This window comes from Sturnus vulgaris, chromosome 3 (assembly GCF_052056855.1).
Source record: "Sturnus vulgaris isolate bStuVul1 chromosome 3, bStuVul1.hap1, whole genome shotgun sequence".
NCBI lineage: Eukaryota > Metazoa > Chordata > Aves > Passeriformes > Sturnidae > Sturnus > Sturnus vulgaris.
The window spans coordinates 83683312-83696526 of NC_142245.1; the positions used below are offsets into that span (position 1 = coordinate 83683312).

Consider the following 13215-nt stretch of genomic DNA (forward strand, 5'->3'; position numbering starts at 1 on the left):
TTTAGGCTGGGAAGGGCCACAGATATCTGCTACAAGAGCTGGCTACATCTAACAGGATTCACTGCTATAAGCTAGGTGCACCTTTCCAATACTTCAAGTTTGCTTTATGCTGATAGGCAATACAGAAAGCTCTCTCACAACCCACTCAGCTTACCCATTCCTGGGGGTTATAAATGTCCAGACTATGATAACCTGGGGGTTTTCTTCATGGCAATTAGTTCACTGTTGGTGTTGGATACATTTGGCACACTCTGTCCAGGTCTTTTCAGTCCCTTGAAAAGCAATACCATGTTTCTGACCTCTTGATACAGCCCAAGCGCTGTAAAGGAGCAAGGCTGCAGAAGGTGACTTTGGTTGCTGTTACTTATAAACACCTTTATGCCATGCCTTTGTAAATCTGACTCCAACTTGTTAGATTGAAATAGGATCTTTGCCTTCCCAAAGGACAAGCACAGGCACTAGGATTAGTATAGGATTTATTGTCCTTGTCTTTCATCTGAAAAAGGGAACAAAATTTCCTTTTTTTGGACAACTGCTTTTTAACATGTCTGTTTTTCTCTATGTCATAACTAATGTACACCCCTTAAGGCTTACAACAATAGCTGTGTGTACAACTACCTCTGTTCGTTAAGAGACTGACCTGTGTTCTATTAATATTTATAGATTTAAATTTTTAATACACAACAATTCTGCATTATTGAATAGGTGACTTCCTGCATTTTAATGGTTATGGAGTGGGAGTGGGCTCTTTGTAGTTAACATTGCAATGAATTTTTCATGATTAAATAAAAAGTTCTTACCTCTAACTTCCTCAAACAAAATCCTCTTGGACAACATGTTGGTGCAATGGTGAAAGATTCTCTTAAGAGTATTACATTTGTTGCAGATTTTCTTAAGCAATTTAAATTTATGGTAACTAAGGATTTTCTATATTTGGAAGTATTTAATAAATTTCTTTTTAAAGTTGCTGAATTATTCAAACATCAATTTGGGATTATTTACTCAGTTTTGGAGACAACTTTTCCTACTTTTTAGATTTTTACTTTTACAATTGACCCTCATGTTTTAGTAGACGCACACTGACAAGCGATTAACAATGTTAACTTGAGTTGGCATCTTGGATTTGGACTGCGATGTAGATTCAGTCTTTCATTCATTTACCTAGAAAGGACTTTACTAGTTGTATTGTAAAGAGCTCCTATTTTGAAAAAACACGTGGTGTTTCAGGATTGTTGTGAATGAGTGTTTTAAGTTGCTCAAAGAATCCCCAGCAAAGGTATCAGCAAGAGCAGGTTTAATATGAAAGGGAAAATATGGCAAAGTTCACTCTGTTACTTATACATGGTTAAAGCACATAGAGAAAAATCAGACTAAAATCAATCAATTTAAACATAAAATCAACCTAAAATGATTTGTGTGGAGGCTGGGTATAGAAAAAGGGCAAGGATGAAAAGGAATAAGGGAGACTCTCCTGTTGAATAATAAGGTTCAGAGTGGACCCTCTTGCCCAACTTAACCAACAGTTCAGGCTTAGATGTTTTAACAGCACTTAAACTTAATAGCACTTAACTGATAGACTAATTTAAACGATTTAACAAAACATTCTTACAGAATTTACTAGCACAACAATAATTCACTTATAGGCATAACATACTTATGAATATAACATATTTAAGAATCTAAGAGATAAACATTCATAGTCCATTTGCTATCACATATTCACATATCCACATTCACATTTACACTGACCTAAAAGAGTATGTATAAAGTGTATTTCCATTATCTGCTTTCTTCTGCATCTATTTTTCATTTGTAACTTTTCAGCAGAAATAAGTCCAGCTCAGCTTATATAATTGTTAGAATATAGTTATGCCTGTGAGCCAAGGATTCAGCTGATGGACTTGCCACAATTCCTTATTTGTAATATCACAGCTTTATTTACCCTCAATGAATGTAAAGAAAGAGAAAGTTCTTGCAATCTGTGCAAAGGAGTTGGTGTTGCTTTGGCAGTATCTCATGCTAGTTGAAGAAATTTGAGCATTTGTATACCCTATGAGCTATATTTCAATATTCAGGATAATCAAGAAGGGTCAATAATTCATTGCCATATATTCTGAACTTTGATCATGGTACCATCACAGAAGATTTCTCCATAGAAGAAGAAATGTTTAAAGACGAATTTGGAGACAATGCAACTCAGTCAATTTCATTATCTATCTTGTGGTGCATCTGCATCCTGGTGACAGATAAATATACTTGCACAAAGTATAGATAATAAACATTTCATGGCATTTCATGAAAGGGATTATACTATTTTAGATTCCTTTCTGATGATGTTCTCATATTGACTTCACTGAAAACATTGGTCAGGAGACAATTAAGAAATTAAATGTGCTCCTAAAGCAAAACAACACTACCACTATGCCAGATATGCTACAGTTAAAGCAATTATGATTATTAATATAATATTCAGAATGTAATGTTTAATTTTAAGTTATGATTTCCCAGCCCTGAAATCCATCCCAGTGTGAATCTCAATTTAATTTAATTTTTTATCTTAATTTGCAAACATTTTGCTTTCCCTTGGCATACAAGTCAATTCAATAACTTCATCAAAGATCAGAATTTCCTGTATATATGGACTATAATAAATTTATGCCTTTTCCTGAAATTTGTGTCAAACCAGAGTAACAGTTCAAGAGAGGCACAGCTGTATTTCATATCTGAGCACTATATAAAATAGTAAGACACCCATTCTCATTACACAGTAATATAAAACAAATACTAGGCAATAACATTTCCTTGCGTCCTCTAAAATGCAAGCTGGCAAGCTCTCCTGGGATATGACTAACAGCTTTTCAGCTAGGGCTACTTACAAATGAAACTATTTCTTTAGCTATTAACCTTTGATGACATCAGTAATTCCCACATTTAGGACACAACAGGGTCTGGTATTGGATACAGAGGAGGAACATGCACTGACTCACTGCAAACAGCCAGACCAAACCAGAGTCTTTTGGGTGGCTTTATCTTCCATGTCAACAGCTAAGCAAAAGCCATGTTTCAGTAGCAGTCGGGAGCTTGTCCCACAGTCATGTTATGAGGAGGTTTTCAAAAATATTCAGACACCAGCTCCTCTGAAAAAAATCTACTAATTGCTTTAGGTGCTGGAAACAGCTTTGGACTTCTCATGAGCTGCTCCCCTTGCAGCCATTTCTCAGCCCCAGGGAACAGCAGCTCAAAGGCTCTGCCTTACTCTGCCATTTCTCTGCCTTTATGTTCCCTCATCCCTTCCTCTCAAGCCTTTGGTGCTTGTGTTTTACTCCTGTCATAGCTTGTTACTGTTCCAGCAGTAAGTGTGGACTTTTTTATTTTGTGCTTGACCAACAGAGAGGTTTTCCCTTCCTGCTAAAACCCTCTGGGCATGACTCCAACAGAAGGAATGTCTATTTGCAGATTGCCCTAGTGCTGGGAGACTATGATAGATGACCTCTCACAATATTGGGCAAGGTATTGATGAAAGTCATTGATCCCATTTTTGAGTGACTGTCTCACCCAGGTGAGACAAGTGAAATGAAAAATCTGTCAGTGGCTGCAAAAGCCTGTGCTTTTTCAAAGCCATCAGAATCTGTTTCAGTTTTATTTTTGTTGACCTTTTGGGCTCAACAGGGTTAAAAGAATTCATAATGTTGTTCATATGTATGTGGGTCTTTTATTTATTTCGTTGGGTTTTTAAGAGCCTTCTTCTATGCAAATAATTTGTTTGTTTGCTTGTTTGGATTTTAGATAGACAAGAGACAACTGATATCACTCAGCCCTTTACTTGTGAGCAGCCCTCAGTGACAGGGCCATGCTTCCCCTGGTACAAAATCCTTTGCAGATGAGACAACAGGACCTGTGAGCATGTTTTCTAAGGCTAGCTCTACACACTCCATAGAGTTTTCTCTTTTGGAAGAAGCTGCTCCAGTTTTTTTAATGTACGACCACCTAAAGGAATTAGCTATTATTTCTTTGTGTTGTTTTACAGGCACATCATTAGTGGCTTGTCTTCTTGACATTAACAGACAATTAAGACTGGATCCCAAGCAGTAAGAGAGAAAAACATATCACCTCATAAGCCAGCTGTTAATACTTTCAGACTCACAACTGTAACATGTGCTGGTACCTGAAAAGAAATGTTCCATAAAAATAGTTTCATTTCTTTTTGAGCTGCACTGCATACATGTGTGATGGTATTATAGCTGGTTAGGTGAAGTTATATAATGCCAGTCTGTTTCTGAGGGAGCACATAGGCGAATTTCCACCAAAGACATACAAATAGTCATTGTCAGAAATTTGCCTATAAATAATGGATTTAACATTCATGCATGCTAAAGTGGAGTGATAAAGATGCTGGCCTTGGCAGCTGAATTCTTGATGAAATGGAAAAAGAACTGTGTTTCATTCTAGGATCTGCAAAAGTTAAACATCTCTGGTATCACCTGGGCAGGGAGTTATGTATCAGAATAGGTTGCTGGGAGGGTGCAACGAAGAGTTTAAATAGATATTTTCAGACAGAGAACACAGCAGTTAATGAGCTGGCTGAGAAAGTAAGTATCAGTTCTGCAAAAAATGTGAATGTTGAGAAAATCTTGTCACACTGAAACCAAACAAGCCAATCAATGCTGGCTCTGTACAAAGGGTTTTCCTACATGAGAAATGCTCAGTTGCCCAATAGCTCCATCTGCCAAAGGATAATTCTTTCCCTCTCATACAGAGTGCTTTGTGACACTTGTTACACTGCTTATGAGACATGCTGTGCAGCAATTCCCCATTAACAAATCAAAAGAGATCACATTTCACTTTTTGTTGTCCGATAAGCTTCAATTTACACATTTAGTATGGTATAGGAAAATTTTCTTTGTTAAGGTCAGCAGCACCACAGCCAGCCTTCAGAGAACACTCCCTTTAGCTTGAGCAGATAACACTGTGTCTTGTCGCTCTCCTTGCCAATAACTCCGGCTGCAAATCAGCACTTAGGTTATCTGAGGCAAACCAGTCCCATCTTTGTGTCCAGTCAGCATTCACCTTTTAGTCTCATCCCTAGATTTCTGCAAATTCTTGGTTAGTTGATAACAATTGAAAAAGGAAGACATTCTACGGACTGAAGCATGTGCCACTGGAGTCCTACTTTCTTTATAATGTGCCACCTTTAGAACAAAACCAAGCACATCCCGCACTGCAGACCCACAGTTGAACATTCACGTCTGGAAGTTAGCCATGAACAGGCACAGCCAGGTCCAATAGAAATGCTGGAATTTATATTCTCTCCTCTCCCCTGCTAGTCCCTCCTAATGCCTGACAAAACAGAAGTGTGCCGCAAGTTAATAAAGTTTCTCTGGTTTAGTAAATGAAGAGTTGGAGTTTACTTGTTACCTAGTTAACAAAATGTTAAACAGGAATTTGGGACTGCTATGTCCCTGAAATCCCTGATTTTTAGCTTTGGTGATAAAAAGAGCGAAATGTGGCACAAAGAAAAGCTCAAGCTGAGCCTCCCCAGCCAGGAGACAAGGTTTTCATTCCAGAGCTCTGCTTCAGAGTAAAGCCCAGACTCGTGCATTCTGTCACCTGCAGTGCTTAAGCATTAATGCCAGCCTATGCAGCCTGGAGAGGTCATAAAAACTGAGCATGCTGTCAACCCATCCTCCTTGGGAGCAACTGCAGACTTCTACTCACCTCTGCTGAAGAAGGAAAGAGATTCCCTGCGTAGGCATTTCCACGGTCAACAAACACATCTGGTCACCTCTCACATCACTGTCAGCAAAATATGCTCGCGCCAAACGAAAGCAAAAGCCTTTCCTGATTAGACCAATAAAGTCTGACAATTGTCTTGTGGTGGATGCCAGAGAGATTCTGAATATTTTGGCAGAAACAGCGGCTTTTTCTAGGTGGGAATCTGCCTACATAGTATTTATGCAAACATTTCCTCACTTGGTCTGTAACCACCCCTTCACAGCAAAGCAGTTCAGCGCTATCGCCAATTCTTTAGATAGTTGTGAGTTTAAAATACTACCACTGCCTAAAATAAAAGGAATTTCAATTACAGTGCTCCCTGAAATGTAAGAGGTGGATGCCAGTTTGACAATTTAAGCTGATAGCTGAGATACTGCCTCTCCAGCATTTTTGGCACCTGGCCTAGGGAGGAAGGAACAAGAAAGAAGGGATAAAGGAGGAGGAACGTGATCCAGTTCATTTAATATAATGACAGAAGTCCCTGGAAGGGACACTGATTTGCATCTACAGGCACTTCAGAGCCAATATTAATAACAGATACACAGTTGTACAACTGATACAGCTGCTCAAAGAGAGAATGTGACCAAAAGAATTATATCTTGCATAATAAAAACAATTAAGCCTGCAGGTCAGAAATGTAATGGAAGGATAGTTACTGCTGAGCCCAAAATTACTACCTTGGTTAGCAGCCAAGATAAAGAGTGGGTCATAAGTTATCTGAAGGTAGAAATCAGGAAATAGGTATTTCTGCATCCACACCTGAACTGAAAGCAGCACTGTGTGAAAATTGAGCAGCTATGCATGCAGGTGTACAGAATACCTAAACAAAGATTTCTGAGCCCTCTGCAAGCACAAGATCAGGCATATAAGAGAACAGCATCAGCACATTAGCATCAGCAAAGAATCCTTTTTTGGCTCAGACTCCTGAATTAGGCACTGGAGAGAACTGTTTTGAAAAGCCTCAAAACATTATCTCAAACTGAAGCAGAGGTATGTTCTCAGACTGAAAGAAATATACTGCTGCAGGTAGGGGAGTGTGGGGGTATCAAGGATTCAGAAAGTTACTAAGGCACAAAACCTGTAGGCATTGCTGGGCTGCCTAAGCACCACGTGAATACAGCTGAAGCAAGAACATTGCAAAAGCTGAGGAACATGGAAGTATATGAAAGCAAACACCTCAAATCAGCATTTAGCTCACACACCCAATCTAGCAGAACGTTACAGAAAATTTAGAATGCCAGGCAATGTTACTGTTCACAACAAGGAGGTTTGCCTTAGCATACTGGATATTGCAAGCTCTCCCCTCAGCACAAACAGCCCCATGTAATCAAATGAGAAAGAAGCAAAACATTCCCAGGAAAGACCATATTTGTAAATGCATCAAACAACGTGTCAGAAGCTGAGCAAAACATTTTGCCACAGAACCCAAACTGGCCAATATAAAGGACTACTAATAACTGGAAAACATGTCATTTAGTAAACTAAGTAAGAATCACTTATGGATTATGCTGTCAAGACCAACATACTCAGGGCCAAGATGGCAAGCAAGAATCTTTTGCAACAGCAGTGGTTCCAGATTTCTTACCCTCTGTTGACAGAGACTTCTCATTTTCAATATGCAAGAATTAGAGAAAAAAACAGAAGGCACTGAAATGCCTTTGGCCAAGCTATAAAGTTTGCCAAGTACCAGCTGTAGCCTGGTCTTTCTGTCCTTTAAACAAATGGCCACAGCTAATGCAGTAAGTCATCCTTGTAGCTGGGGCTTTTTTTTTTGTGACCAACTGGTGATGGGTCCCTTCTGGAATTGAAATGGCTCAAAAGAAACTGGCCTGTGAAAAAAAAGGCTTGTATATAATCTCCAAGGAAACATGTTTTGCTTGTCAACTACTATAAATATCACTTATTCAGACAATGTGTGCGATAACAGAAAGAGAATATCTTTCAAACCATCAGTTTTCTCCAGTAATGCTCAGGTTTCCTCTGTGATATCAAATGTGTTGCAGTTCCTGTGCAGGTGGTGTGATTTTGTTTGGTTGATAGCATCACCATAGATAAATGCTTGATTCTTCTGGAATGGCCATGGCAGTCTTTCTCTGCTCTTCATCCTCACATTGCCTGGGGATTAAAACCCTGGGAAATGTCTATTTACCTAGTGGGTGCTGGTTAAAACAGAAATCTATACACATAACATACCATGCACATCAATGCCATGGCAAAAAATGTAAACTCAGCGAGAGTAATCTGCCCACAGAAACATGTGATACTGCTTCAGACCACGGTGCCTCTGCAGACCAGGGCAAGCCATGCTGTTTGCAGTGACTTCCTGATTTCCATTTGCCATTCTTTGTCTTCTGGTAATTTCTGTATGACTCTTCTTAAAAAGAATTAATCTCCCTGAACACCTTCCTTTGTTTTTACAAATGCAGATCTTCAGATTCAGTTTAAGCAAGCTGTCTGTGCTCTGTGCAGAGACAGCTGATAGGTTCTGTGTCATTATTGTAATCTGAATCACTGTAGACTGGTGATTTAATATTTTAATGTAGTCTTGTACACACCTAAAATAAGCAAATGCATTTAGGAATAAAAATTGTTTCAAAGTGCCACCAACTGTTGTTTTTGCAAACTGCAGTTCAAAGAATGTATTTTTTAAATGCTTCTACTGGATGTTTTAGCATTTCTAGTGTAGCATACCACTTAAATGAACAAGTGCACATTATCCTTTTCCCAAGCTAGACAAGCAGTAGGTCCCATTACAATATTTCCCCTATGGCTGGGTTTCAAAGGCAACACAATGCAGTATACCAGACACATCTTTTCTTTTGTTTATAAAATTCTGTATTTCATATTTGTTTTAATGACAAGTCCATTTTCAAAACTTTCAAGAAACCTCCAAAATTATCCAAGAGAACCAAGCACTTAGAAGTTTGTATCGCTTTTTAAATACGTCTGTTATTAGTGATGTGTGAATTCCTAAGCACTAGGTGTGTGCTAAGGCCAACATGCTCTAGTAGTCTGCTTTCATCTCCTCAAACATCCACTCTTGTCAAAATGTGCTTTCCTAAGTTCCCTCACCTCTTGAATTTTGATTTCTCCTTATTTAAGCTGGACTTCCCACAATAAGAAACTCTTTTATGAACTGCTGGCAGTAAGCAAAGAAGCAGGATCATAAAGTTGACCAGAAGAGCAGAATGGTACGAATCTCTTGGTTCCACAAACAGGGTAAGTAATCACAGAAGTTCGTAGTGAGACAGTCCTCCAGGAGACTGAATGGTTACAGCTCCCAGTGAGCTGATCTCCATAAATAGCAGCTTTAAATCAATTCTGTTTTCTTGCTGTGATTATATGAAATGCATCAACTATTAAACAAATCAATGTGACCTCAAAGTTTTCTTGGATTAATATCTTATTATTTGGGGTCTATAGGCTGATTAGACATTTAAATAATTTTCTGTGATAGCATCTGCATTATTTGAATATGCCAGATTGTGAACACAAACCTTTATATTTCTCCAGTGCTTTATTTGCCAGCAATGATGATAATAAAATTAACAGCCTTCCCTTGCTTTTGCTGATACCATTTAGCTTTTTCCAGAGAGGTCAAAGTAGGCATTTTACTGGTTGGAAATTGAATGTGTCGTGCAAGGTTTGAGTTATTCAGCTATTGACTGGTGGAAGCATTCATTTCAGTGAATGGTAAGTTACTCCAATGTTCTCAGTCCAAATTGATCCAAGAGAATGAGACCCCCTTTGAAGTCTGAACTCCTCCACATTTTTTCTTTCCAAACTGCAGCTCTGAACCCCTGTAGATCTAGTGGGTAATTGGTGCTGATTGATTTCTGAATGTGCAGATGGAAGAACAGGGAGAGGAATGACGCAATGACACGAGAGGATGCAAAGTTCAAGAACACCCTAGGCATGTGCCAAGGAGACTTCTCCTGAAAGCAATAATGTGACTGCAAAAAAGCCAATGAGGAAGAAAAAAATCAAAGCCATAGCTGAAAGGGGAAACAAGGAAATTGTAGCCTGGAGGAAACTGTTGGTGAGATGGCTAGAGGAAGGAGGAGTTTTCAGCAGAACAGTACATGCTTAAATAGAGGAAATGAAGGAGAGTGCAGAATTGTAGAAGTTCCTAACCACATAGAAAGAAATCTGCTCAATTTGCTGTTCTGAGAGAGAAGGATCCCAAAGTAGCCCATATTGACAAAACAGTAGACATCTGAATCATGTCAGTTCCTTTTCCTTAATAAAAGATTCAAAAGAAACAAATTAATTGTTTGATTAAGAAAAGCAATGATTTATGATATCTACAATTTTCCTTACATGAGAAATTCAGGTTTTTTAGATTATTTCAAAGGTTTTAAATACTTTCTGACTGTTTCAAATCCTTAGAAATATCCAGGTTCTCAAAGACATCACTGCCTTATCACCTTGTCACCACAGTAAGAAATGCCTTTATTTCCATTCACTGTTTTACAAGTAACTGTTATTATCAGCTACAATAAATCTCAAGTGTGGTACAGTATGACTTCCTACTTTTGGCTGGTCATACAGACATAGTTCTGACTCTGATTGCCATTGCCATATGAAAGTATTACATTAAATAAAAATAAAGCTGGAATTTGCAACTTGCATTGCAAAAGCAATTGAGAACAGAATGACAGAATGACAATTGCCAAACAGAACAAAATCTTGAGAATTTGCAGGGTAAAATATCAGGTTTCCACAGCCCACACTATTGAGGTTCAGCAGTTTTGTTTTCCTTTCTAGTTTACATCTAAGAAAACTTAATTATGATTCATTAAATGACACTTCTGGTACCAACTTAGGTGTCAACAAATAAAGTCTATATTTTTTTCCTTAATGAGGAGTAAATCTGAATTTTGTAGAGCTGCAGCCAAAGCCTACTGCCCCTATTTAACGTTGCTTTGTAAGAAATATGTCTTTTTAATTTTCCTTGTTTCCTAATCGATTGCTTTGGCATCCTTTCCCCACTTCAAAATGAATACATCTCACCATTCATTAACACAGTGTTGAACAGCAGTGCTTCCTTTTGGAACAAGTCAGCATTAGTGTAGTGTGCAATGTGGGTTGAGTCTCATTTACATTAGGAGTCTTTACATCATTCCGACAAGAGAGACATTTTTATAGGGAAAATCTAATGTCTGCCACAAATATTTAGTTGCAGAGGCAACCAGACTAAGGCAGCCTCCCTGGTTTTTGCTGCTGCAGCAGAGACTCCGCCATGTGCAGCACCAAGTGCTTTGCCCTATCCAGCACAGACCAGGCTCTCTGCACACATTGCTGCCTGGATGTTGACCCCCATATCCCTCTTATCAGAGACATTGTGAGTCTTTCATTCTCACTAATGAGGAGCCAGACAGGGTGAACAGGTTTGGGACTTCGCTGAGACTCCCACATCACAAAAATGCATTTTGCACCATACAGTCACATCACCCATCAGAGAGGTGGTTATCAGGCAGAAGCTGAACCCAAACGTTACTTCAAGCTAATTTCCAAGCTTCCCAAAGCCTTGAATTTCTGACTTGTCGGCAACAAATGAAGCAATTCTTTACTTCATCATTTTGCTTATTCCAAACCCACTTCTGCTGAAGTGGACAGGTATCCTTTAAACCCCATATAAATCTTATACTATAAACCTCTTAATTTAACTTTCCTCATGGCTATTTGAAGAGCAAATAAATACCCTTCTGCTTTTCAGGAAAATGCCTTTGCAATTAAACCTTTTATTGAATTCTTTGATATGTAAGAGCTGTACTGTCATATGAATACTCTACTAGCATGAAAAAAAAAATAGTTAGAATTAAAGGCACAGAATATTCCTGCTAGATGAAAATTCTTATGAAGATCACAGGATCCATGGGGCTTGCCTAGAACATAGGAATCTTTATCAAATTGTATTGCATAATTAATAGAACAACAATAATAGTAGCAGAATTGTAACATTTTGCTTTCATACATGCTAAGCCAAAACTTTGCCTTGATCAGTAACCTAATCAGATTTATTTTATTCCATCAATTTCGCTTTCCAGCACATTGTACCCTCCTGTAACTGCACTTGAACAGGTGAAAAGCTTGCTGTTTCCATTCATGCTGTCTGTTAATGTTTCTGCTGGGCTCTTCCACATTCCTGGCAATCCCTCGTATTTCTTACTTCATTAGTCCAATCCCTATTTTCTCTAATTCCTATGTTTTTACAGCAATTCATGCTGAAAGCCAAACAGCACACTTCCAAAATCAGGTCACCCTTATTTTGTTAACACGTGGTGGCCAGTGGCATGACAAAGCAGGATCCAGATTCTGATGGGATTTTAATACATATGGTGATTCTCCCTGCTCCCGTTTATATGCAATACTTAAAAGGGCAGGTCTATGTCTTCACTGCCTTGATAACTAAAGCTATCTTTCCAAATTCAGTCATCACTATTTATTAATCCCTCGTGGCTGTGTCCAGAAATCCTTCTGCGTTAGTGCAAAGAAGCATAGAAATGCTGGCAGGAGTAGGATCCTCTGGAAGTCATCCAGCCTGACATCCTCTGGGGAGCACAGCGGTGCCAGCGCTGGGTCAGGTCAGCCTGTGGATTTGCCTTGCCAATGCACCAAAGATAGATGCAGTTTCCCTTTGAAATTGTCCCCTACCTTGCTTCCATGGATTAGTTTATATAATGATAGAATACATCTGCAATTTACTAGTGAGCAGCTAGGCTATATACGTTTATTTTATTTTATTTTAAAAGGTGCAGCTCTGATTTTATATGAGTTCTTATACTAATCATCATAATAATGAACAATAGGTTTTTCCCTTCTTTTTGTGACTGCCTTTCACATATATTCATATATATCACACATATATGTTTACATATTTTATCAGATATATAATTTTATTATCTATCAATATATATAAGGATATATGTGCATACCATATATCTGATATCCATCCCTATCTGTCAGTCTTCTTACACTAACTTCAAGTAACATCAGAGAAACAGCTTAGGATAATAGTGTAGGAGGAACTAATGAGACTGAGAAGTCAAATATCAGAAAATAGAGGCATGAGATCACAATGACTTATAGACAGCAAGTCTGTTTAACCAGTAGAAATAGGTTAAAAATGAACTTTCATTGCAGGCTGGTTAAAGGCTGTAAAGAACTATACTGGCAGAAGTAATTTGATACCAAGTACTCTTTAATTTAACAGACAGAAGCATGGAAGGACCAACTGTTGGACACCTAAGGCATACAAGTTGATGCTAAAAAGAAGATGGAAGTTTTAACCAGATTTTTACCAGCATTTCACTAGTGGAATAGACTAAAAAGAGATCTGGATGAATGAATTGGGATGGGTCAGAACTGCTTTTTGTCCAGCTATAGCAGCTGGGCTGATAAAATATATTACTTCCCTTCCTCCTCTATGACCTCCTCCTC

At 38.4% G+C, this 13215-nt stretch overlaps 1 protein-coding gene across 2 annotated transcripts in view; it reads right to left on the bottom strand.

Moving 5' to 3' along the window:
* The window catches only part of MEI4 (meiotic double-stranded break formation protein 4), a 165854-nt gene that overhangs the window by 140933 nt on the left and 11706 nt on the right, over nucleotides 1–13215 (bottom strand). The window contains exon 1 of one of the 2 annotated variants that reach the window (XM_088162134.1): nucleotides 5716–7398. The exons of the other annotated variant lie outside the window; for it this stretch is intronic. Within the exon in view, the coding sequence (XP_088018260.1) occupies nucleotides 5716–5774 (59 nt within the window). The 5' untranslated portion in view covers nucleotides 5775–7398. Of the gene's footprint in view, nucleotides 1–5715; nucleotides 7399–13215 lie in introns of those variants that run through there. 2 annotated transcript variants of the gene reach the window in all.